This window comes from Chiloscyllium plagiosum, chromosome 9, assembly GCF_004010195.1.
Source record: "Chiloscyllium plagiosum isolate BGI_BamShark_2017 chromosome 9, ASM401019v2, whole genome shotgun sequence".
NCBI classification, from domain to species: domain Eukaryota; kingdom Metazoa; phylum Chordata; class Chondrichthyes; order Orectolobiformes; family Hemiscylliidae; genus Chiloscyllium; species Chiloscyllium plagiosum.
Genome location: NC_057718.1, coordinates 1,300,216 through 1,326,769, shown reverse-complemented (window position 1 = coordinate 1,326,769; position 26,554 = coordinate 1,300,216). Strand labels below are relative to the sequence as shown.

The window sequence follows — 26,554 nt, the reverse complement described above, 5'->3', positions numbered from 1 at the left end:
CTGACCTGCTGTGCTGTTCCAGCAATAAAGTTTCAACTTTGATCTCCAGCATCTGCAGACCTCACTTTCTCCTGTTCAATGTCTATCCCATTTAGCAGTTATAGTGCCACACAACATGATAGTGAAGTGAAGACATGACTTTGTATCCACAAGGATTTTGCAGTGGTCACTCTTAATGACCACTGATAGATGCATCTGAAGCCAGCAGATTGGTAAGAATGAGGTCAAGCAGCATCCAAGGAGCGGGAAAATCGACGTTTTCCTGCTCCTCGGATGCTGCCTGAACTGCTGTGCTTTTCCAGCACCACTCTAATCCAGAATCTGGTTTCCATCATCTGCAGTCATTGTTTTTACCAAGAATGAGGTCAAGCACATGTTTCCGTCTTGTTGGCTCCCTCACAACCTGCTGCAGACCCAGCCAATCAGCTATGTCCTTTAGGACTCAACCAGCTCAATCAGGAGTACTCCTGCCAAACCAGTCTTGGTAACATTGAAATTCCCCACCCAGAATACATTTTGCACCCTTGCCACCTTCAGTGCTTCCTCCAAGTGTTACTCAACATTGGGAAGTACTGATTCATTAGCTGAGGGAGGATGGCATGTGGTAATTAGCTAAAAGGATCAAGGGATATGGGACGGGAGGGTAGAATTAGGGTATTGAGCTCAATGGCCATATTGAATGGTGGAGCAGGCTCAAGGGGTTGAATGGCTTACTCCTGCTCCTATCTTTTATGTTTCTCTCTGCTATGAACTTAAGCTCCTCGACTGCCATAATAGATTTCGATTCACGTTTGCAGATCATCAGTTTATTCCTCAAGAATATTAATCTGGTGTAGCAACTTCCCACCATTTCCTCCTGGGTCCTTATACATCCTTGCTGCTGACCATCTTGTGTTTCTCTTTTCCACAGCGTACCCAATTCTATGGACAGATTAGAGAAGGATTTGCTATTCCTGCAGAGTAAGATCAGTGAAGTTCTGGCAGGCAGCGGCTACAGCTCTGATAGATTGGGAATACCCTATATTCCACAATTCACAGGTATGGGACTGTAATAAATTTTTACTTTCTCCTGTATCAACTAACTGCCAGACAATACTTGGGAAATGTATCAATAATTGGCTTCTCAACCTAACGGGATTCCCAGCTGTTATCCTGTAGCATGAATATCGTTGAGTGAAAGATAAGTCCAAGAGTTACTAACCTAGGGTGGCTATGATGATACAGGTCTGAGATACTTGGAATAAGAAATTTGATACTTAGAAACAACTTGTGAAATTCACACAGGCTTAGAGAAAGAAAGGAAATGTTTCTGTGGCTTCCCTTGGCACTTAATCAGAACCAGATCATGACAGTGATGGAATCCATGTAGCTAAGATTTGCGAAGATCCCATTCTAATTATCCTATGCTACCTCGTCATTGTGTCTCAGAGATGTAGTTGGGGAAGAGAGATGTAGGATACAAACTGGCCAGAGGGAATAAGCTCTTTTTTCACAGACAGTTATTTCTTTGAGCTACCTTTCAAAATGAATCCTTTTGAAAAAAACTAATGTCTTGTGCATGCTGCCTCACAGAAGAGGACCGTTTATCAAAGCGAAAGAGCATTGGAGAGACTATCTCACTACAAGTGGAAGTGGAGTCACGCAACAGTCCAGAAAAAGAGGAGGTAAGTCCCTTCTTATATGAAGATGTAATGATAAATTTGTATTAAATACTGCAAGATATTAATTATAGTCATAGATTCCTACAGCAAGGAGACAGGCCCTTTGGCCCAAACTGGTTTATGCCGATCAAAATGTCCTTCAAAGCTAAGCCCATTTCCCTGCACTTGGCCCATATCCTTCGAAACCTTTCCTACCCTGTATTTGTCCAAATTCCTTTAAGTGTTGTTAATATATCCACGTCAACCACATCCACTGGCAGCTCATTCCATATGCATACCACCTCTTGTAAAAATGTTGCTCCTCAGATTCGCTTTTCCTCTTAATTTTCTATAAGATCTCCCCTCAGTCTCCTACGCTGTAAAAAAAAGTCCTAGCTTGTCCAATCTTTCCCTATAACTCAGACCTTGTAAATGTATTCTATACTCTTTCCAGTTTAATAATATCCTTCCCATAGTAAGGTGAGAAAGTGAGGACTGCAGATACTGGAGATCAGAGTCAAGAGTGTGCTGCTAGAAAAGTACAGCAGGTCAGGCAGCACATTTCTGATGAAGGACTTATGCATTTGTTGCAAGTTTATTGGTGTGTAAGAGTAAAGATGGCTTGGCACAATTGTACAAGGCATTGGTGAGACTATACATCGAGCACCCGATACAGTTTTGTTCTTTTATTTAAAGAAGAATTTACTTGCAGTAGCAGTGGCATAGTTGCCCTATGATGGGAGGCTGCGTAAATTGGATCAATACTTTCTGGAGTTCAGAGGAATGAGAAGGTGATCTTATTGAAACATACATAATTCTGAAGACGTTTGGTATGGTAGACACTGAGAGGTTATTTCTGCCGGCAAGGGAATCTAGGACACGCAGGCAGTGTTACGACACGGAGGCGAACCTTTTCTGTTCATTAACCAAACACCCAGAAAAGCTCATCTCGCCTCGTAATCTGTTAAAATGAGTGACAGAGAACTCCCAAATTCCACTATTTAAAGAAAATAACATCAATCTATTTCTAACTCTAAAAGTGCACATTAAACAACAAATATTCACAAATCTAAGCCTCCCCCTTCTTTTCTCTTAACTGCTTATATCTGCCTCCAAATCTATAAAAATAATGCTGTTCCAATTAATAATAATAATCAATTCTGATAAGACAATTCATAAAATTACATCAACTTAATTTCAAAACCACATAGTCTATGTCTTCTTCTGTGTTTTCACTCTTCCGGCTGCTGACCACCCCTGGTCCCCTTCTTTCTTTTTACTGTCAGTGTGTTTCGCATGAAAGGTACCTTTGATAGAGGGTGTTTTTTGATTTGTTTGAGAGCAAGATGTTAGACGGGCAATTAGCTCTCCAGGAGTTTTTCTCTCTCTACAGCAGTTACTCTCTGGCCAATTTTCAAAATGTCTACAGAGACTGATTACTGAACTTAGTGATCTCGGACTAAGCCCCATTCTCTGCAACTGGATCCTCGGTTTCCTGACCCACAGGCCACAATCAGTGAAGATTGGGGACAATACTTACTAGCATTCAACACTGGAGCCCCCTGGGTGCATACTCAGCCCCCTACTGTACTCACTGTATACCCATGACTGCGTCACCAAATACCAGACTGCCATATTACATGTTCGCTGATGACACCACCATAGTCGGTCGAATCTCAGATGGCGATGAAACAGGCTACAGACGGGAGGTGGAAGTCCTGGAAAAATGGTGCACCAAGAACAACCTCGTTCTCAATGCCAGCAAAACCAAGGAACTCATTATTGACTTTTGGCGGGATGTCACTCCTGCCCCCCTACACATTAACAGCACAGAGGCGGAATGAGTGGAGAGTGTCAAGCTCCTGGGAGTGGTCATCCACAACAAGCTTTCTTGGACTCTTCATGTGGATGCACTAGTTACAAAGGCCCAACAACGGGTCTTCTTCCTCAGGCAGCTGAGGAAATTTGGCATGATGGCAAATATCCTTGCCAACTTTTATAAGTGCGCCATCGAGAGCATTCTGTCTGGATGTATCACTACCTGGTATGGTAACTGTACCATTCAAGATTGGAGACGGTTACAGAGAGTGGTGAACCCGGCACGGACAATCACAAAGGCCAACCTCCCATCTATAGAATCCACCTACCAGGCCCACTGTCAAGGAAAGGCCGTCAGCATTCTCAAAAATCCATCCCACCCTGGCAATGTTTTTCTACAACCTCTACCATCAGGGAGAAGGTATAGAAGCCTGAACACATGCACCAACCAGTTTTGTAACAGTTTCTACCTTACAGTATTTAGAATACTGAATGGACTTACAAACTCTTAACATTTTCCTGTACCTGTGTTTTGGTTTTTGCCGCTGTTTACCTATTATTTACTTATCTATGCTACTTAACTCAGTGATCTGCCTGTATTGCTCGCAAGACAAAGCTTTTCACTGTGCCTCAATTCAATTCAATTCTTATTCCCCTCTAACATCAGATCATCTCATTGGTTTGATATTGGCAAAGCAATACTTTTGCACTCAATTGGGTTTTAGTATCCTGGGGCATAATGTAAACTGATTGGTTAAATTCAAGTTGTTGTCAAAACAGCAACTAAAACTCAGATATCCATTTCACAGGCAAATGTAACACATTTGTAAGAATGAGGTGCCAATCTGGTGAAGCTATCAAACAGGATTACATGTATGCCAAGCAGCATGAACAGCAAATGTAAGTGATCCTACAACCAATGGATCAAATCTAAGTTCTGCAGCCCTTCCACATCCAGTCATGAATGATGGTGGACAATTAAACAACTCACTGGAGGAGGAGGCTCCACAAATATCCCCATCTTCAATAATGAAGAAGCCCAACACATCAGTGCAAAAGATAAGGCTGATGCATTCACAACAATCTTCAGTCAGAAGTGCCAAGTGGATGATCCATCTTGGGCCCCTCCAGTGGTTCCCAGCATCACAGATACCAGTCTCCAGCCAATTCAATTCACTCCACATGATATCAAGAAACAGCTGGAGGTACTGGATACTGCAAAAGCAATGGGCTCTGATAACAATCTGGCAATAATACTGAAGACGTGTGCTCCGGAACTTACCGCCCCCCCTAGCCAAGCTGTTCCAGTACAGTTATAACACTGGCATCTATCCGACAATGTGGATAATTGCCCAGGTATGTCCTGTACACAAAAAGCAGGACAAATCCAAATCGACCAATTACTGCCCAATTAATCCACTCTCCATCATCAATAAAGTGATGGAAAGGGTCATCAACAGAGCTATCAAGCAGCTCCTGCTCAGCAATAACCTGTTCAGTGGCGCCCAGTTTGAGTTTCACCAGAGTCACTTTGCTCCTGACCTCATTACAGCCTTGGGTCAAACATGGACAAAAGAGCTGAATTCCAGAGGGGAGGGGAGAGGGACAGCCCTTGACATCAGGCCACATCTGACCGAGTGTGGCGTCAAGGAACCCTGGCAAAACCCTGGCAATGGGCATCGGGGCAAACATTCCACTGGTTTGAGTCATGCCTGCCATAAAGGAAGATGGTTGTGGTTGTGGAGGGTCAGTCATTTCCAGGACATCTCTGCAGGATGCAGGAGCCTCTCAGGGTAGTGTCCCAGGCCCAACCATCTTCAGCTGCTTCATCAATGACCTTCCCTCTGTCATAAGGTCAGAAATGGGAATGTTCTCTGATGATTGCACAGTGTTCAGCACCATTTGCAACTTCTCAGATACTGAAGCAATCCGTGCTCAATTGCAACAAGATTTGGACAATATCCAGGCTTAGGCCAACAAATGGTAAGTAACATTCGTGCTACACAACTGCCACGCAATGACCATCACCAATTAGAACCACTCTAACCACTGTCCCTTGACATTCAATGGTATTATCATCACTGAATCCCTCACTGTCAACATTCTTGGATCTACCCTTGACCAGAAACTCAACTGGACTCACCACATAACACAGTGGCTACAAGAGCAGGTCAGAGACTCGGGATACTACGGCAAGTAAGTCACCTCCTGATACTCCAAAGCCTATCCACCAGCTACAAGGACAAGTCAGGAGTGTGATGGAATAGTCCCCACTTTGCTGGATGGGGGCAGCTCCAACAACACTCAAGAATCTTGACACCATCCAGGACAAAGCAACCCGCTTGATTGGCACACATCTGTAAACATTCAATTCCTCCAGCACCAGTACTCAGCAGCAATTGATGCACTGTAGCAATTTACCAAAGATCCTTAGACAGTGCCTTCCAAACCCATGACCACTTCCACCTAGAAGGACAAGGGTAGCAAGTATTTGGGAACACCACCCCCTGCAAGTTCCCTTCCAAGCCACTCACCATCCTGACTTGGAAATATACTGCCGTTCCTTCACAGTCATTGGGTCAAAAACCTGGAATTCCCTCCCGACCAGTATTGTGGGCTAAGCCACAGCAAGTGGACTGCAGTGATTCAAGAAGGCAGCTTTACCGCTACCATCTCAAAAGTCAAATAGGGACAGGCCATCAATGCTGGCCAACCAGTGACACCCAAGTCCCACAAATGAATTTTTAAAAAAGTTTTCAGTTTTTCAGTACACACTGGGACTGCCATTTTAATTATATCCACAGATGGTTATAATGGCTCAGTTCAGAACAGCTTTCTCTCTCTCTTAAAGGTACAGTACACACCTTCAACATCACAAGAACAGTCTCAGGGTGAGGAATTATAGAGTCATATATTATGGAAACACACCCTTCAGTCCAACCAGTTCATACCAACCATAATTCTAAACTAATCTCGCCCCACCTTCCATATCCCTCCAAACCTTTCTTATTCATGTACTTATCTAAATATCTTTTAAACATTGTAACTGTACTTTCATCCATCGCTTCCTCTGGAAGTTCATTCTACACACGAACCATTCTCTGTGGAATCAAATTACCCCTCATGCCTTTTTTAAATCTTTCGCCTCTCACCTTAAAAATATAGATCCTAGTCTTGAAATCCCCCACCCTAGGAAAAAGACCCCTGCAATTCACCTTATCTAAACCGCTCATTATTTTATAAATCTCTCAACCTTCTACCATCCAGTGAAAAAGTCCCAGGTTATCGAACCTCTTGTTATAACTCAAACCCTCCATTCCAAGCAACATCCCGGTAAATTTCTTATGAACCCCCTCCAGCTTAATATATCCTTCCTATAACAGGATGACCAGAAATGGACACAATACTGCAGAGGAGGCCTCACAAACCTCAACATATCTCCCCAACTCCTAAATTCAAAGGTCTGAGTAATGAAGGCAAGCATGCTGAACAAACCTATCCTGTCTATATGGTTTGTAAACTTCAAAGAATTATATACCTGAACCTCTAGGTCTCTCTGGCTACAACACTGCCCAGGGCCCTACTTTTAATTGTATAAGTCCTGCCTTTGTTTGTTTTACCAAAATGCAATATCTCACATTTATCCAAATTAAACTCCATCTATCACTTCTTAGCCCATGGCCCAATTTATCAAGAGCACTGCTGCCTCACAGTGCTAGGGACCCGGATTCAATTTCAACTTTGGGAGACTGTCTGTGTGGAGTTTGCACATTCTTCCCCGTGCCTGCGTGGGTTTCTTCCGGGTGCTCCGGTTTCCTCCCACAGTCCAAAGATGTGCAGGAATTGGCCATGCTAAATTGTCCATAGTGTTCAGGGAGATGAAGGTCAGGTGCATTAGTCAGGGGTGAATGAAGAATAATAGGGTAGCAGAATGGGTCTGGGTGGGTTACTGTTTGGAGGGTCAATGTGGACCTGTTGGGCCAAATTGCCTGTTTCCACACTGTAGAGATTCTCTGATTCTATGATAACCTTCTTCACTATCACTATGCCACCAAACCTGGTGTTATCTTCCAATTTATTAATCATGCTTTCTATATTTTCAAGTTAATCATTTCTATAAATGACAAACAAAAGTGGTCTGTGGGGAATAGCTGGTCACAGGCTTCCAGTCCGAAAAACAACCCTGCACCATCACTCTGTCTCCTGCCATTAAACCAACTTTGTATCTAATTGGCAAGCTCACCCTGAATCCCATGTGATCTAACTTTACTAATTAGTCTACCATGTGGAACCTTGTCAAAGGCTTTACTAAATAAACAATGTATCCTGTCATCAATCTCTAGGTTACTTCTTCAAAAAACTCAATCAAGTTTGTGCGATATGTTTACCTTTGCACAAAACCATTCTGAATATCCCTAATCATTCCTTGCCTCTCCAAATACATATAAATGTTATCTTTCAGAATCACTTTCAACAACTTACCCAGCACCACAGTCAGACTCACAGGTCTTTGGTTCTCAGGCTTCTACTTAGATCCTTTCTTAAACAACGGTACAGCATTAGCCATTCTCCAGACATTCAGCACCTCACCGTATTTATAGATGATACAAATATTTCTGCAAGAAGCAATTTCCCACAATTTCCTTCCTAACTTTCCACAAAGGCCTGGGATACACTGGATCAGGTCATAGAACTGCACAGCATGGAAACAGACCCTGCGGTCCAATTCCTGGAGATTTAACCACCTTTATGTTTTCGAAGACCTCTGATACATCGTCTTATGTAATGTAAACTGTTTTTAAAATATCAATATCTATTTCCGTGAATTATCTAGCCTTCATTTCTTTTCCTCCACAATAAAAACTGATGCAAAATATTAATTTAATATCTCTCACATCTCCTAAGATTCAACACAAAGACAGCCTTCTTGATTTTTAAGGGACAGTACTCTCTCTCTTGTTGCTCTTTTGCTCTTAATGTACTCTACTTGTAGAATCTCTTTGGATTATCCTTTGCCTTATTTGCCAAGGCTATCTCATATCCTTGCCTTCCTGATTTCCCTCTTAAGAAAGCCGGTACACTCTTTACATTGTTCAAGACATTCACTTGAACCCAGTTGTTTATATCTAATATTTGATACTTTTTCATTCTTGACGAGAACCTAATGTCTTTATTCATTTAAGTCAATCATTTAAGTGAAATGAGGAAAACCTTCCTCACTCAAAAAGTTTTGAATCATCAGAATTCAGTCCCAGGAGGTTTATGGATGCTCCATCTTTGAATATTTTTAAGAATGAAATAAACAGACTTTTGGTCTCTTGGGGATTGAAGTTATATGGGAAGTAGGTGAGATGGGTGGGTTGAAGTCAAAGATCAGCCATGCCTGTACTGAATGATAGAGCAGGCTGTATGGGTTCTCTGATCTATTCCTGCTCCTTGTTTCATATGGATCAGAGAGAGGTAACCAGAGTTATGAAAAGAGAAATGATACTGGGACCACTTCAAAGCAGGAGAGAAAGTAAACTAATGGAGGCTTTGGCCTGTTTTGATGGTTGAATAAGAAACTATTTCCTCTGGTTGTAGCCTTGGTGACAAGGGTAGGAGAAATACCTTTGAACTAGGTTTTTTGGATCATGGAATGCATTGCTATAAGAGACGGTGAATTCAGAGACAATTGGATCTAGTAATGGAGTAGATAAATTTTTGAAGCAAAGGAAGATACAGAGCTATGACACATGCAAGCAGCCAGCTTAATTTTACATTGCTCTGGCAAAGAGTTAGCTCAGGTACGATATCAAATGGGATCATTCTGTGCTGTAGCCATTTTAGTTTGATGAACTTTGCTTGGATTAGGAGCAACAGTCTGAGTGAGCACTTGGCCTGAGTGAGTTCAGAGATCCTCTTGGATTGATTGCATTAATTTAGCAATCACACTTTGAGGGAATATAAGAAATTTTAAAAATCATGTTGATGCATCGAGAAATCTCTTAAATCGCAACCAATGAGTGAACTGAGTGTTTTTTCCTGGGTGGACTCACTGTTTAACTAATACAAAATACAGATCAACTAAAATCAGTTACTTTGTGTTTATTAATCTTTGCTCACTTAATGTATATTTAAATGCAATTGAGTCCATTGTTAACAGGTATGTAGTGTTCATATATCAGGATCTGAGTGATTTTATAATATCTGTTCCCCATTACAGAAAATGCCAGCTGAGGAGATTACATATGAAACACTGAAGAAAGCTATCGGTAAGTTCCAGTACCTCCCAGTAAAACCAAAAATAGGAAAGCTCCAATATCCCCCATTAAAACCAGTGGTAGGTAAACTTCAGTATCTCCCACTAAAACCAGCAACACGTAAGCTCCAGTACCACCTATTAAACATAGGAACAGGTAAGTCCAGTATCTCCAATTAAACACAGCAACAGGTAGGGCCCAGTACCTCCCATGAAAAATCAACAACAGGTAAATCCAGTATGTCCCATTAAACACAGCAACACATAGGGTTCAGTGCGTCCCATTATATACAGTCACAGGTAATATCCAGTACCTGTCATGGGAAACAGTGGCAGGTGAGCTCCAGGACCATCCATTAAGCATAGCAGCAGGTGTGGCCCCGTACCTCTCATTCAGGACAGCTGTTTAGTCTGAGGAGACAACATGACACTGTGTATGCCACAATGTGTGTTTGCCACCCACCCTATATCCCTCAAACATAGGCGAGCTGTTGTGATGAGCGCATGATGTGTGTTCCTACCAATCACAACTATGAATGTCAGTTTGATGTATGCAAATGAAAAGTTTGCCATTATCCCAAACTGATTTGGTTAATAATTTCAGCAGTTGCTCACTGCTTCCTGGGAAGGAAGCTGCCATCTTTACCTAGTCTGGACTACATGTGACTCCAGACCGACAGCAATGTGATCAATAATGCTGGCTGAGCCAGCGACACCCTCATCCTGTGAATAAATTAAAAATTTCGTTAGTCTTGAGAAAATGATGCTGAACAATCCTCTTCGAAACAATTGAATAATTTGCTTATCCCTTTTCAAAGGTAATTAGGAGTCATAGAGTTTTTCAGCACAGAAACAGACTTTTAGACCAACTCATCCATGCTGACCAGATATCCTAAAATACTCTAGTCCCACTTGCCAGCATTTGGCCAATAGCTCTCTAGGCAAAGTCTTTTCCCTGGGGTCAGGGAGTCCAGGACTAGAGGGCATAGGGGAGAATCTAGAATGAGAGATCATTGATTATAAATCAAGAATCATCCATTGATAACTGATAATAGATGAGATTTTTCCTGAAAAATATTTGAGAATCTTTTGAAGTATTTTCCTGAAAAGGTGGTGGAAGCAAAGTCCTTGACTATTTTTAAAGTAGAGGTGGATAGATTCTTGTTAAGCAATCAGGTGAAAGATATTAAGGATAAGTGGAAATATGGATTTGAGTTTACATTCAGCCATGATCTTAGTGAACAGCAAAACAGGCTTGAGGGGCCAAATGGCCTACTACTACTACTCCTTCCATATGTTCACTCCCTCCAGGACATTGGTGAACCAATTGGTTTCATTCTTTGTGACCATGTAGATGGAGATAATAGTTTAGTGGTGTTGTCCCTGGATTAGTAATCCAGAGATTTAGGTAATAAAAACAGAAATCGCTGGAAAAGCTCAGCAGTTCTGATAACATCTGTGGAGAGAAAGCAGAGTTAACATTTCCAGTTAACATCTCAAGGTGGCAGCGGTGGAAAAGGCAGAGGTTGGGCTCCTGTGACTGGGCTTGTCCTCTGCATTTTTTCTTTTTCCTTCTACCCCCTTCTTTCTTTTCCTCAAGCTTACCTGTTTGGCAGGAGGCAGCTTCAAGGGGTTTTGGAGCAGTGGCAGTGTTTTTGGAGACAGGGTGGCTGCAGAGACCATTCACGTGCAGTGGACCCCTAGTGGCAGCATGGTATGGAATAGAAACCCGGAGTGGGACACTGTCTGCGACTTGGTGTGAGCTGGTGTAACCCAGAACCGGACACACGTGGTGACAAAATGTGGGCTGGTGTAGTCCAGAGTGAAACACTCTCGGTGACATGGTGTGGGCTGGTGTAGCCCAGAGTGGAACACTCTCTGCGGCATAGCATGGCGTACGAAACCCAAAGCAGGACATTCTCTCTGCAGCATGGCATGAGCTGGTGTAACCCAGAGTCGGGCACTTTGGAAAGAAAGGAGGAAAACATGTCCCCATCTACATCAATGGAACTAAGGTTGAGAGGATCAACACCATCGAGTTCCTCAGAGTGACCATAACTGACAACCTGTCCTGGACTTCCCACGTAGATGCGATGGTCAAGAAGGCACAACAACACCTCTTCTTCCTCAGACAGCTCAGGAAATTTGGCACATCCATAAGGACCCTCACCAACTTTCACAGATGCACCATTGAAACCATACTGTCCAGGTGCATAATGGCCTGGTATGGCAACGTCTCTTCCCAGGACCGTAAGAAAGTATAGAAGGTGGTGTGCACAGCCCAGGCCATCACAGAAGACAACCTTCCATTTATGGGCTCTATTTACATGGCTTGCTGCCACAGAAAGGCTGTCAACACCGACACTCCAGTGATGATCACCTACGACCTCTTCCGTCAGGCAGAAGACACAGAAGCCTGAACGCATGCAACAGCAGGTTCAGAAACAGCTTCTTCCCAGCCAATATTAGACGGATGAATTGACTTGCTAGCCTCGATAAGCAGTGTAATTTGTATGCCTCTGTCTCAGATATTTTGAACTGTACATCCTTGCTTATTATGATCTGCTTGTACTGCTCGTAAACAAAGATTTTCACTGTACTTTGGTACATGTGACAATAAATGAATGAATCAATCATTCAAACTCTGCGGCATGATGTGGGCTGTTGACGCCTGGAGCTTTATAACATGGCATGAGCTGGGGTAGCCCGGAGTGGGACGCTGTCCATGGGCAAAAGTGAGGACTGCAGATACTGGAGATTAGAGTCGAGAGTGTGGTGCTGGAAAAGCACAGCAGGTCAGGCAGCATCAAAGGAGCACACCATGCCATGTCACCGAGAGTGTTCCACTCTGGGCTACACCAGCCCACACCATGTCACCGAGACACTACTGGTTACTGATCCCCAGGCGGAACACTTTCCATCCACTACTACTAGCAGTACAGTATTTGGTGGGGAATGCCTCTACCCACCGGGTGAATTGGTCCATGATAACCAGGCAGTATGTTTTCCTACGGGAAGGTGGTAGTGGCCCTGTGAAATCCATTTGGAGGTGTTCCCAGGGTCCCCTTGACCTTGGTTGGTGACCCATCCGAACTTTTATGGGTCTACCTGGGTTGTGCTGTGTGCAAACCATGCACCTGCGGCAGTGATTGGCTATATCTCTTCCCATTCCCTTCCACCACCACTCTCTCCCTAGACTTGCTATCATAGCTTCCCTGCCTGTACGTCAGAGCCCATGATGCAGCCCGAGCAAGGTGTTTTTAATGCTCGCTGGTGCTACCACCTTGTCCACTCGCCTCCAGACACCGTCCTCCCCTTTAAGTGCTCCCTGCATTTTCCATCTCTCTTTCCCCTTCTGCAGGGTGTCCTCCTGCAGCTGCTGTATGTGAATGGCACCTGTCGCTAGTGCAATTGTTACTATTAGACCCTCATCGACGGTTTCCTGCTCTAAGGCTCGCTGGGCTGCTCAGTCTGCGGCTTGGTTCCCTTTAAATTTCAGCCAGCCTGGACTGTCTTTCCCTGGCTCCTTTTGGTGTTCTTTGATTTTTATTACTGCAGCCTCTTTTGGCTGTTCTCTGGTGCTCAGCAGTGCTTGGATTCTCAACTGGTGTTTGATGGTGGTAGTCATGTACAACTCTGAAGGCATGTTGGATATCTATATAAACGTTCACAATTCTCCCCTTCGACAGCTCAAATGCTTTGTTTAGCGCTATTATCTCTACTACTTGTGCAGACTGACTTCCTCAATTCTTCCTGACATTACGGTCTCTAGTTTATTGTTTACCACAGACCATCCTGTGCGGGGCGACCCTGCTATATATTTCCATGACCCATCCACGAAGAGGGTCTCCCCGGCTGTGTCTAGGGGGTATCCTTTACCCTACCCCATCTTCATCCCCATCTATGTCTCCGCAATTGTGCAGTTCTTATGTGTCCAGAATTCCCTCAGCTGGGTTTTTCTCCCATATGAGGAGAAAATGAGGTCTGCAGATGCTGGAGATCAGAGCTGAAGAAGAGCTCATTACTGAAGAAGGGCTTGTGCCCGAAACGTCGATTTTCCTGTTCCCTGGATGCTGCCTGACCTGCTGCGTTTTTCCAGCAACACATTTTCAGCTTTTTCTCCCATATCCCTAACTATTACCATGTACTGACTTGGTTGGAGGACAGCTGCCTCCCACTTTGCCCTTCACATATTGGAGACAGCCCTTCAGCTTCCCAGTGTTTAACATTTCCACTCGGGTGTGTTTGGTGTGGGGGATGACATTCCCTGCCATTAGAATTGGTTCGCTAACCCTCACGGCCCAAGCAGCACAGTCTAAGGCCACTATGCGTCTGGGCAGCCCAGTGCCTACTGGCCCTTCTGTGGTAAGTAATACCCCACGGGTCTTCTGCTGCTTCTGTGGTCCTGTGTGACCACTGGGGAGTAAAATCATCCCTCATTATTACAGTGTATGTCCAAGTCTTTACTGGGATCTGGCAGCCATAGCCCAGGGGCTGATATTAACCGAGTTTTTAGCTCACTGTAAACCTCTTCCTGTTCTGGTCCCCAGGTGACAGGTTCCAAGGTGGGCTTGCCCCTTTGATTTGTTTTTGAATCGGTTCAGCCAATTTTGCGAAATCTGGTATAAAGCTCCGGCTATAGTTGAATAGCCCCAAGACCTTTCTGACTCCCCTTACAGTAACAGGTCGTGGCATTTGCTGAATTGTCTTCTTTCGGTCACTTGGCATTTCCTCGAGTCCCTGGGATATAAGGTGTCCCAGGCATAGGACTTATGCTTATCCAAATTGTGCTTTTGCATGGCTGACCTCTAACCCTGCTGCTGCCAGCTCGTGCAACACAAGGTATAACGCTTCCTCGTGTCCTGATTCGGACTCCGAAGCAATCAGGATATCGCCACGTATTGTAGGGCAGTGCTCCCTTCTGGGAAATCAGGATATCGTCCACATATTGCAGGGCAGTGCTCCCTTCTGGTAAATCAGGATATCGTCCACGTATTGTAGGGCAGAGTGCTCCCTTCTGGTAAATCAGGATATTGTCCACGTATTGTAGGGCAGTGCTCCCTTCTGGTAAATCAGGATATCGTCCACGTATTGTAGGGCAGAGTGCTCCCTTCTGGTAAATCAGGATATTGTCCACGTATTGTAGGGCAGAGTGCTCCCTTCTGGTAAATCAGCATATCGTCCACGTATTGTAGGGCAGAGTGCTCCCTTCTGGTAAATCAGGATATCGTCCACGTATTGTAGGGCAGAGTGCTCCCTTCTGGTAAATCAGGATATCGTCCACGTATTGTAGGGCAGAGTGCTCCCTTCTGGTAAATCAGGATATCGTCCACGTATTGTAGGGCAGAGTGCTCCCTTCTGGTAAATCAGCATATTGTCCACGTATTGTAGGGCAGTGCTCCCTTCTGGGAAATCTATTTTGTCGAGGTTGTCGCTCATCACTCGGTGAAAACTAGTGGGGCTGTTGTGGAAGCCCTGTGGCAGGCAAGTCCACATGTACTGCCAGTCCTTACTGTGAAGGCAAATTTATCTGGGATCCAGAGTATAGTGGGATGGACCAGAATCCATTGGTTATGTCTAATACTGTGAAAATTTTGTACTTGGGGACCAATCCGTTTTGAATTGTTGAGGGGTCTGCTACAATGGGATGCAATTTAGGTGTGACCTTGTTTAGCCCCGTATACAAAATTGTGAGTCTTTAGCTCCCATCGGGCTTTATTACTGGTCATGTTGGGGAATTGGTTGTACCTGTGGTTTCTCTCAGGATTCCCTGTTTTACTAGTCCTTTAACAATCTCCATTACTGCTTTCTCTGCTTAGGCTTGATTGGGTACTGCCGGTGGGGTTTATGCTGCGGTCCGGGCACCATTATAGGGTCTACCTTGACTAAGCCTGTGTCTAGTATTGTCTCTGCCCATGCCTTGGGAACGGAGGCACAGATAGCTCTGAATCCCACCTTTTCATGGTTCCAGTCCCTACTGGTGGCTGTAGCTACTTTAATAGTCTCGAGGTGACTTGTGAGTTTCCCAATCTCGGTCTTTCAACCATCCTGATTTGGCCAGATCAATTTTCCTTTTGCACAGTCAGTCAAGACTTTGTATTCCTTTATGAGATCAGTACCCATTATGGTGCTTTCATTATTTTTGCACACACATAAAATCTCAGGTATGTATATGTTATTGATTTTCATGAGGGTGGTCTCACTTAAGTAAGTGGGTGTCTTATCCCCTCCTACCCCGGTAAGGTGGATCATTTTATTGATATGTAGTAAGGGTAAGTTGGTGATAGATACGGCCACTCCTGTGTCTACCAACATCTTACACTTTCTACCTCCAACTACTGCGGGACGTAAACTCTCCCCTCTCCCTTGCCCTTACAACCGGAGGCAGCTGGTTGTCAGCTCTGCAGAACTCGGGGGGTCCCGTGGTTCCGTGGTGTTCCAGGTGTTGTTTGGGGGTTCCCCCATGCTTTCCCCAGCACAGTGCCTCTGTATGACCTGCTCTATTACATGGCTGCAGTAATTTACACTGTTCCTTGTCCTGTGGGGCTGTATGGTCTCTGACAAAGTGTCCTTGTGAGCCACAGTTGTGGCAGGATAATTTGGTTCTGCCTTTGCATCTGTTCTGAGAGGCTACTCTGTCAGGTTTTGTTTTTATTGCGGGAGCTTCTGCCTCCTGCACCCTGCTAGCCCACTCTACCAGGTCATCATAATTTTGGGACATTATCACTCCCATTTTGAGGATGGATTGATGGGTGCTAGAGAGCCTGTCTCTAAAAGCCTGAATGAATGCCCAATCTGGGTTTGCTTGTCCTAAGTAATCGTTCCCCATACTCAGAGGCTCCTTTCCCTTTAAAGGACCATGACCATGTTTCGTGGTCATGATTTTGCTCCAGTTCTTGGGAGTATTTCCTAATACCCGCTGGATCTATTCGTTAAAATGGGTGTGGGGGAGCTGCTGAGCATCTATCTCAGCTGTAAGGGCAACAGCATGTAGCCACCGTTCCCCCCTATATTCTCGGGCTGCTGTGGCTTTGGGCCTGCCATCTACCTAATGGTGAGTTTGTGCCCTACCCATATACTGTCTAGCTCTTCCCAGAACCTCGTGTTTGTACTTTGGGGCTGTATTTTGCCCAGGGAGGTCATGATCTGTTGCCTTTCTCCTAGGGTAAAGGGTTTATAGTTTGCTTTCGGCTGCAACTCTGTTCCCCTCTAGTGACTGGAGCTAGATTATATTCTTGCACCTCTGCTCTGCTGATGGAGCAGTTGGTCCCTGCTGTACAGTTTTGTAGGAGGGGAGAGAGTCAGTCTCCCTTCCCTCCTGTATTTTTTCTAATCTTTGCTCTAGCTCCTTTATCCTATCCTCCAGCTCCTCAATTCATTCTTGGTCTTTTCTCCACCTGCTAGTGGAGGCACCTACTTGTTTAATTAGGCCTGCTAATTGGTACACTAACATTAGCCCAATCCTTTGAGTTTTATTTCGTTTTACTTTGTCAAATCAATTCCGCTGCTGTGCTAATTTCTGGGATGGGTCCCAACCCGCTTTCTTTATCTGCTCTGTCAGTGCGATTCTGTCTGTCTTGTATTTCTCAATAAGGGAAACTTGCAGTATCCCCTTTAAAATCCTGATCTGCCATCTCATAGATTGTGTACCCCTGGATACCACCAACAGTAAAGTGTCCTTAACCAATGGGACTTCTCTACCCCCTGGCCACTAATACCGTCCCAGTACCGTCTGTTCAGCTGTAGCAGCCTCCGAGCAAGATGTGCGCTCTACCGGTGGGACTTCCCTACCCTCCCGGCCACCACTACTCGGCGGTACCTACCAGTCAGCTGGGAATGTTGGTTCAATAGGGTGAGCTGTCTACCGGGACTCATTTATCCTCCTGGCCACCTCTACAGTTCCAACACCGCCCAATAGGCCCAGAAACCTACCTCTAGCCTTGTGTGCTCTCTAATTGGGGGACATTTAACCCTCGCAGCCACCGCCACTATTCAAGCTCTGTCGTTCTACTACGACTGACAGGGTACCACGGTTACTCACAGTGTCCCACACTTCCTACTTCGGTAACGTGCTACTCCACTGGGGTTTGACTCTTGGTCAGAGTGGTCAGCTCCTTTTCTTCACCACTTCAACTTAAAACAAAATAACAGACAGCACCCAACCTTCAACCAGGTTCTAACTGGACTCTGCGTTGCTCGCTCCTACAGAGTCCAACGTTACCCGACTTTGCCATTTGTGTTTCAGAACTCCTAGTGCCCTTAGCGCCTCAATTCCCATTTCAATTCCCAATCATCATATGGGTGGGGGGCCACCCCTCTTAACAACTGGTTAGGGCAGGGGCTTTGAGGCAGGCACTACCTTGTCCTCTGGTTGTGTCAGCACAAGTAGCTGGTCATCACACCAGTTAGTACACTTTCCCACTTACAGCCACAGGCATACACTTCTACACAAGCCAGTACTATTGCACAAGTTACTCGTTACAATGGTGTACCCTTTAAACTATGTTTTTGGCCTGGCCAGGTTCTTCCTGTTTGCAGATTCAAAGTGTCTTTTACCCCGATTCCCCAATCGGGGATTTTGACCAGAACACCCCAGAATAGGACACCCTGCTCGCAGCACCAATTGTTGTGGGGAAAATCACCAGTTCAGAATCAGAATTGGGAATCAACAACAGAGTTTATTGGACAAAGAAACCGGAGCTCCAGGGAGAGAGAGAAACGTCCAGCAACACAGCTGTCAGCTGTGAGCCTTCTCTCCCCCTCGGAGCACATGTCATGATATTTTATACATTTCATAGTATAATATTCTAGTATCCAGTCTTTGTTTGTATAGCATGGTTTGTTTACAGAAAACATTACAGAGTCATTGTCAGTTTCAACAGCTACACGGAAGTCCATTGCTGCAGTAATTGGTTGTGATCATTCTTTCTGAGAAGGAAGATCATTTCCATTACTGCAAATTCGAATAATTAACACTTGTATACAAGCAGTCAGCCTCCCGAATGATCCAAGAATCACTCCAGCTCCAGGTCCCTAATGCGGTTTCTGAGGAGATAGAGCTGGGTGCACTTCCTGCAGACCAAGTCAGTGGGGAACTAGTGCTGACCCTTACCTCCCACATCTTACAGGAGGAGCATGTAACTGCCCTAACATCCATTTCCACTGTTCTGAATTCCCAAAGACACTGTTGAAAAAGCGAGTAACCTTATCAAATCAGTACACAGAACCTTTTTTTTTATTAGAGGAGGAGGATGGATGACAGACACTACCTGAGTAGTGTTCCGGGTAAAGCAATCGCCTAAATATATTACCTCACTTACTCAGCCTTCCCGTGTCTGCTCCAGTTCAGCATGTGCTGCAACTATTCATGAGATAAGTTACTAAAGGATTAATTTACCCTTCCGGCAGCCCCCTGGTCCTCACCGCTCCCACTGCTGCTGTAAAAATGGAGGCCGCTGACTCACAAGGTAAGTTTTTAAAGGATTAATTTACCTTCTCAGCAGCCCCAATTCTCGCTGTCACCACTCCTGCTGCTGCTGCAAAAATGGAGGCCGCTGATCTCACGAGGTAAGTTTGTAATGTGGCGTTCAGCAGATAAAACCTTGACCTCTGATGATCTACCCAGCTATGTCCCTCTGTGACTCCAAAATTAAGGCTTGAAGGTATCTCCTTTGTGAATGAGACTTCAATTTCATGGCACTGTGCTGTTAGTTACTGCTGAGTAGTGCATTGAAAAAGTACAGCCTTTTACTGCTCATCTCTCCCTGGCCATTCATGCAAGGCCCGTGACTCAGGAAACCATGCCATTCACTAAAAGAATGAGATGCTGCCATTTTATTCCTCATGGGGAGGCTCGTGAAATTTCCAGGTGAATAAAGCATCTTAAAGCATCTGTACCCAGTCGTTTGGCTGATGTTTCAGGGTTTCCTCTGTCAAACCGTGAGATAGAGGAGGGTGGGTTACTCTTCGGAGGGTCGGTGTGGACTTGTTGGGCCGAAGGGCCTGTTTCCACACTGTCGGGAATCAAATCTAATCTAATCTAATAAAATAACTTAATGACAACAGTGATTTGAACAGTCACCAGCTATACATGTAGGACCTGCAGGATAGTTTGCTTTCAAGGTTTGATATTGCTTAGAGACAACCTGAAAAGAATCTGTGAATAATGGATGTTTGAAACAGTTGAAAAAGCATCGCTCAGCCCTTTCAGCTGATACAAAAGTAGGAAGTGCTGAAGAACTCAGAAGCTCTTACAATATCTGTAAGGAGAGAAACAGAGTTAACACCTCAATTCAAATATGATTGCGTTTCAGAGTCATGTCAGTCTCTAATTGTTAATTATACTTTTCTCTCCACAAATGTTGTGTGACCTGCTGAGTTTCTCCAGCACTTTTATTTCAGTTATCCAACAACCTCTACTATCAAAACCAAAATAACTGCGAATGCTGTAAGTCAGAAGCAAAAGCATAATTTGCTGGAAAAGCTGAGCAGGTCTGGCAGCATCTGCAGAGAAATAAGCATTAACGTTTGGGTCTGGTGACCCTTCCTCAGAACACAGTTTGTCCAGCAACTCCTGTTTTTGAGATATAAGGAAGTGTCAGCAAAGATATACACCAGTGAAAAGGAAGGACTGCAGGAAAAGGGGTAATCTGCCATGGACATCTAAGGAAATAAGGGAGGCTATCAAATTGAAAGAGAAGGCTTACAAAGTGGGCAAGACCAGTAGGAAACTAGAAGATTGGGAAAGCTTTAAAGGTCAACAGAAAGCCACAGAAATAGCTATAGAGAAAGATATAAGACAAATTATGAGAAGAAACTAGCTTAGAATATAAAGACAGATAGCAAAAGTGTCTATAAATATATCAAACAAAACATTGTGAATAAAGTAAACATTGGTCCTTTCGAGGATGAGATGTGGCATTTAGTCATGATGTTAGTCAGGAAATGGCTGAGCCATTGAGCAGGTACTTTGTGTCAGTCTTCACAGTGGAGGACACTATAACATGCCAGTAATTGACAATGAACAAAGATAGTTGAGGGCCTGGAAACAATCATTATCACGAAAGAGGTAGTGTTGGGCAAGCTAATGGAGCTAAGGATAGACAAGTCACTTAGTCTTGATGGACTGCATCCCAGAGTACCAGAAGAAAATGGTGGGAGAAATAGCAAATGCACTTGTGGTAATTTTCCAAAATTCACTGGACTCTGGGCAGTTCCAGCAGATTGAAAAACAGCAAATGAGATGCCACTGTTTAAAAAGGAAGGTATACAAAAGATGGGGAATTATAGACAGGTTATCTTAACTTCTGTAATGGGGAAAATGCTTGAGTCTATTATCAAGGCATCTCAATTGAAATTGTCTATTAGGCAGACACAGCATGGGTTCATGAAGGACAGGTCAGGCTTAATTAATCTTTTGGAATTCTATGAAGACATTATGAACACGGTGGACAATGGGGACCCGGTAGATGTGGTGTACCTAGATTTCCAAAAGGCATCCAACAAGGTGCCGCACAAGACGCTGCTGCAGAAGATAAAGATGCATGGCATTATGGGTAATGTATTAGCATGGATAGAGGATTGGTTAACCAACAGGAAGCAGCGAAGGAATAAATGGATGCAATTCTGGTTGGCAATTAGTGAACAGTGGTCTGCCTCAGGGATCAGTGTTGGGACTGAAATTGTTCTCAAGTTTCATCGATGATTTGGAGTTGGGGACCACATGTAGTGTGTCAAAGTTTACGGATGACACTAAAATGAGTGGTAGGGCAAAATGTTCAGAGGACTGTGAAACTTTGCAAAGGGACATAGATTGTTTAAATGAGTTGGCAAAGGTCTGACAGTTACAGTACAATGTTAATAAATGTGAAGTCATCCATTTTGGTAGGAATAACAGTTAAAAAGACCTGTTACTTGAATGGCAAGAAATTGCAGCATACTGTTGTGCAGAGGGACCTGGGTGTCCTTGTGCATGATTCAAGAAGGTTGGTTTGCAGGTGCAACAGGTAATTAAGAAGGCAAATGGAACTTTTTCCTTCATTGCTAAAGGGATTAAGAGAGAGTATGTTGCAGTTGTATTGAGTGCTGGTGAGGCTACAGCTGGAGTACTGCGTGCAGCTTTGGTCTCTTTACTTGAAACTAGAGGGGGTGCAAAGGAGGTTCACTAGGTTAATTTCATCATTGAGGGTCAAAATGTGTGGTGCTGGAAAAGCACAGCCAGTCAGGCAGCATCTGAGGAGCAGGAGAGTTGACGTTTCGAGCATAAACTCTTCATTCCTGATGAAGAGCTCATGCTCGAAACATCAACTCTCCTGATCCTTGAATGCTGCCTGACTGGCTGTGCTCTTCCAGCACCACACTTTTTGATTATGCTCTCTAGCATTTGAAGTCCTCACTTTCTCCAGAGTTGAGGGGTTGTCTTATGAGGAGAGACTGAGGAGACTGGGATTATATTCATGGAATTTAGAAGATTGAAAGGGGATCTTATAGAAACATATACAATTATGAAGGGAACAGATAAGATAGAGATGGAGAGAAAATTTACACTGGTGGGTGAAACTAGGACAAGAGGGCATAGCCTCAAAATTAGGAGGAGCAGATTTAGGACTGAATTGAGAAGAACATTCTTCACCCAGAGGGTTGTGAATCTATGCAATTCCATGCCCAGTGAAGTGGTTTAGGCTTTGTCAGTAAATATTCTGAAAGCTAAGATAGATAATGTTTGCACAGTAAAGGAATTAAGGGTTATGGTGAGAGGGTGGGTAAGTGGAGCTGAGACCACAATTGGTGGAGCAGGTTCAAAGTGCCAGATGGCCTACTCCTGTCCTAGTTCTTATGTTCTTATGTCACCACACCCAAAACATTAACACTGATTTCTCTTTACGAATGCTGCCAGATCTGCTGAGCTTTTCTGGCAACATCTTTTTTTGTTCCTGATTTACAGCATTCCCAGCTCTTTCAGTTTTGAGGATCGTTAACTCTGATTTCTCTTCACAGATGCTGCAGACCTGCTGAATTTTTCCAGCAACTTCTGTTTTTGTTGTCCTCAGTACTGTGTTCTTTTTTCCTTTCAGCTGATTACTGCCTTGTGAGTAGTTACTGATGTCGTTTTGTGACCATGAGTCATTGGAACTGAGCAGAAATGATGGAGAATGCATCATTGCCATATCATTGCCTACTTTTATATAAGTATCAACTAAATTGTTTGCATATCTTGTCATCTTTGTTAACAGAAAATTTGGGCTGGTGTCAAAATAATTCAATACTTTCCTAAAACACGCAATCCTGTTTCGATCCACTGTCTGAACATCTCAGAACATCTCAGCCTCTAATTCTGTTCTGAATTATGAAAGCCATCGGAAATCTACAAAAGGGATGAGTAGAATATGGCCTTTCCTTTGTGAATGTATCTAATTGAGAGGGTCATGCTTCTAGTATTTTCAATTGCTCAACAGCAGCAAGACCTGGGAGTGAATGTTACTGGCTGCTCTGATTAGTTTTCTTTATTGGTCAGTAGATGGTGGTGCCATGGAAGAGCAAGAGAGAGAGAGACGACGACAAGTGGTGGAAAAGTTTCAGAAAGCTCCATTTGAAGAGATAGCAGCTCATTGTGGAGCAAGGGTAAGGTCATGTAGTTTGTAAGAATGTGTGCAGAGACGAGCACTAACGTCTTTCTTATCTTATGGTTCCATGACAAGAAAGTCCATGATCGTACATGCAGGCTAGTTTGCATAGAATGACATAATGTAGTTGTGGGGCTGAGGTAAATGGCCAAATTTATTCATCATTTTAACGTTGATCGTGTTTTGTGCACCTCCAATGCAGTGTAACCTGTATGCCTACTCTGTCCAAGCAGCCTCTGGTCTGTATGTCTTTGCTTACTATAATCTGCCTGTACTGCTCACAAACAAAGCTTTTCACTGTACATCACTACATGCGACAATAAATCAATCAATCAATTGATCATTTGGGGCTCAGGTAGTTAGCCAACGAAAGATTACTGAAAGGAGAAAGAATGGTCAAACTGAGTGGTGGAAGAAGACAATTGGGACAGAAGCAAGAAATTGCTGGGGCAACTTAACTGGGATACAAAAAAGGCATAAGAGTATCAAGATAAAAACCAACAGTTCAGCCTAATTTGTCCATCTCAACCATTATCCGTCACATGAACAAAAATTCAAAGTATATTTACACACCATATTTCCACATCTCTTCAACCCCATATTCCTCCAAACCTCTTTGATTTTGTTTCAAATATTGATATTATTTCTTTCTCAAACATAACCCTGGAAATGAAACCCACAACTCCACAACTCTTCATAAAAACTTCTTAGTACTAAACCTTTGACATTTAATCTTTTATCAATGGTCCTATCCTTAAAATATTTCCATGGTTCCAAGGCTGTTGATGTCATATACATGGACTTTAGTAAGGCATTTGATAAGTTTCCCCATTGTAGACTAATGGAGAAAGTGAAGTCACATGGTGTGCAGGGTTGCTGCACAGGTGGATAGAGTGGTCAAGAAGGCCTATAGTATGCTTGCCTTTATTGGACGGGGTATTGAGTGTAAGAGCTGGCAAGTCATGTTAAAATTGTACAAGACATTGGTTCGGCCACATTTAGAATACTGCGTACAGTTCTGGTCGCCACATTACCAAAAGGATGTGGACACTTTGTAGAGTGTGCAGAGAAGGTTTACGAGGATGTTGCTTGGTATGGAAGGTGCTAGCTATGAAGAGGGGTTGAGGAGGTTAGGTTTCTTTACATCAGTAAAAAGGAGATTGAGGGGGGACCTGATTGAGGTTTACAAAATCATGAAGGGTATAGACAGGGTGGAGAGAGACAAGCTTTTTCCTAGAGTGAAGGATTCAATAACGAGAGGTCATACTTTCAAGGTGAACATAGAACATTATAGCGCAGTACAGGCCCTTCGGCCCTCGATGTTGCGCCGACCTGTCATTCCAATCTGAAACCCATCTAACCTACACTATTCCATGTACGTCCATACGCCTGTCCAATGACGACTTAAATGTACTTAAAGTTGGTGAATCTACTACTGTTGCAGGCAATGCATTCCATACCGTTACTACTCTCTGAGTAAAGAAACTACTTCTGACATCTGTTCTATATCTATCACCCCTCAATTTAAAGCTATGCCCCCCTCGTGCTCGCCATCACTATTCTTGGAAAAAGGCTCTCCCTGCCCACCCGATCTAACCCTCTGATTATCTTATATGTCTCTATTAAGTCACCTCTCAACCTTCTTCTCTACAACGAAAACAACCTCAAGTCCCTCAGCCTTTCCTCATAAGACCTAGTAGGCCTACCAGGCAACATCCTAGTAAATCTCCTCTGCACCCTTTCCAAAGCTTCCACATCCTTCTTATTAATGCGGTGACCAGAACTGTACACAACACTCCATGTGCAGCCACACAAGAGTATTGTACAGCTGTAGCATAGCCTCATGGTTCCGGAACTCGATATCTCTCTTAATAAAAGCTAAAACACTGTATGCCTTCTTAACAACCCTGTCAACCTCGGTGGCAACTTTCAAGGATCTGTGTTCCTGGACACCGAGATCTCTCTCCTCATCTACACTACCAAGAATCTTACCACAAGCCCAGTACTTTATATTCCGGTTACTCCGACCAAAGTGAATCACCTCACACTTGTCCGCATTAAACTCCATTTGCCACCTCTCAGCCCAACTCTGCAGCTTATCTATGTCTCTCTGTAACCTACAACATCCTTCTTCACTATCCACCACTCCACTGACCTTAGCGTCGTCTGCAAATTTACTAACCCAGCCTTCTACGCCCTCATCCAGGTCGTTTATAAAAATGACAAACAGCAGTGGACCCAACACCGACCCTTGCAGTACACCATTGGTAATTGGACTCCAGGATGAACATTTCCCATCAACCACCACCCTCTTTTTGTTCAGCAAGCCAATTACTGATCTAAACTGCTATATCTCCCACAATCCCATTCCTTCGTATTTTATAAAATAGCCTACTGTGGGGAACCTTATCGAACGCCTTGCTGAAATCCATATACACCACATCAACCAGTTTACTCTCATCTACCTGTTTGGTCACCTTCTCAAAGAACTCAATAAGGTTTGTGAGACACGACCTACCCTTCACAAACCCTGCTGACTATCCCTAATCAAATTACTATTTTCCAGATGATTATAAATCCTATCTTTTATAACCTTTACCAATACTTTACCAACAACTGAAGTGAGGCTCACTGGTCTATAATTACCAGGATTGTCTCTACTCCCCTTCTTGAACAGGGGAACCACATTTGCTATCCTCCAGTCTTCTGGCACTATTCCTGTAGACAATGACGATTTAAAGATCTCCTCCCTGGCTTCCCAGAGAATCCTAGGATAAATCCCATCTGGACCAGGGGACTTATCTATTTTCACACTCTGCAGGATTTCTAATACCTCCTCCTTGTGAACCTCAATCCCACCTAGTCTAGTAGCCTGTATCTCCGTATTCTCCTCGACAACATTGTCATTTTTTAGAGTGAATACTGTTGAAAGATATTCATTTAGTGCTTCCCCTATCTCCTCTGACTCCACACGCAACTTCCCACTACTATCTTTGATTGGCCCTAATCTTACTCTCATCGTTCTTTTATTCCTTAAATACCTGTAGAAAGCCTTAGGGTTTACCCTGATCCTATCCACCAACAACTTCTCATGTCTCCTCCTGGCTCTTCTGAGCTCTCTCTTTAGGTCTTTCCTAGCTACCTTGTAACCCTCAAGCGCCCTAACTGAGCCTTCACAGCTCATCCTAACATAAGCCTTCTTCTTCCTCTTGACCAGAGATTCCACTTCCTTC

General features: G+C 43.9%; 1 protein-coding gene across 1 annotated transcript in view; it reads left to right on the top strand.

Moving 5' to 3' along the window:
* The window catches only part of LOC122553146 (protein EFR3 homolog B-like), a 205,593-nt gene that overhangs the window by 144,079 nt on the left and 34,960 nt on the right, over window positions 1-26,554 (top strand). Inside the window, exons 18-21 of the mRNA XM_043696735.1 lie at window positions 911-1,038; window positions 1,573-1,664; window positions 9,664-9,712; window positions 23,216-23,319. Coding sequence (XP_043552670.1) covers window positions 911-1,038; window positions 1,573-1,664; window positions 9,664-9,712; window positions 23,216-23,319 — 373 coding nt within the window. The remainder of the gene's footprint in view (window positions 1-910; window positions 1,039-1,572; window positions 1,665-9,663; window positions 9,713-23,215; window positions 23,320-26,554) is intronic.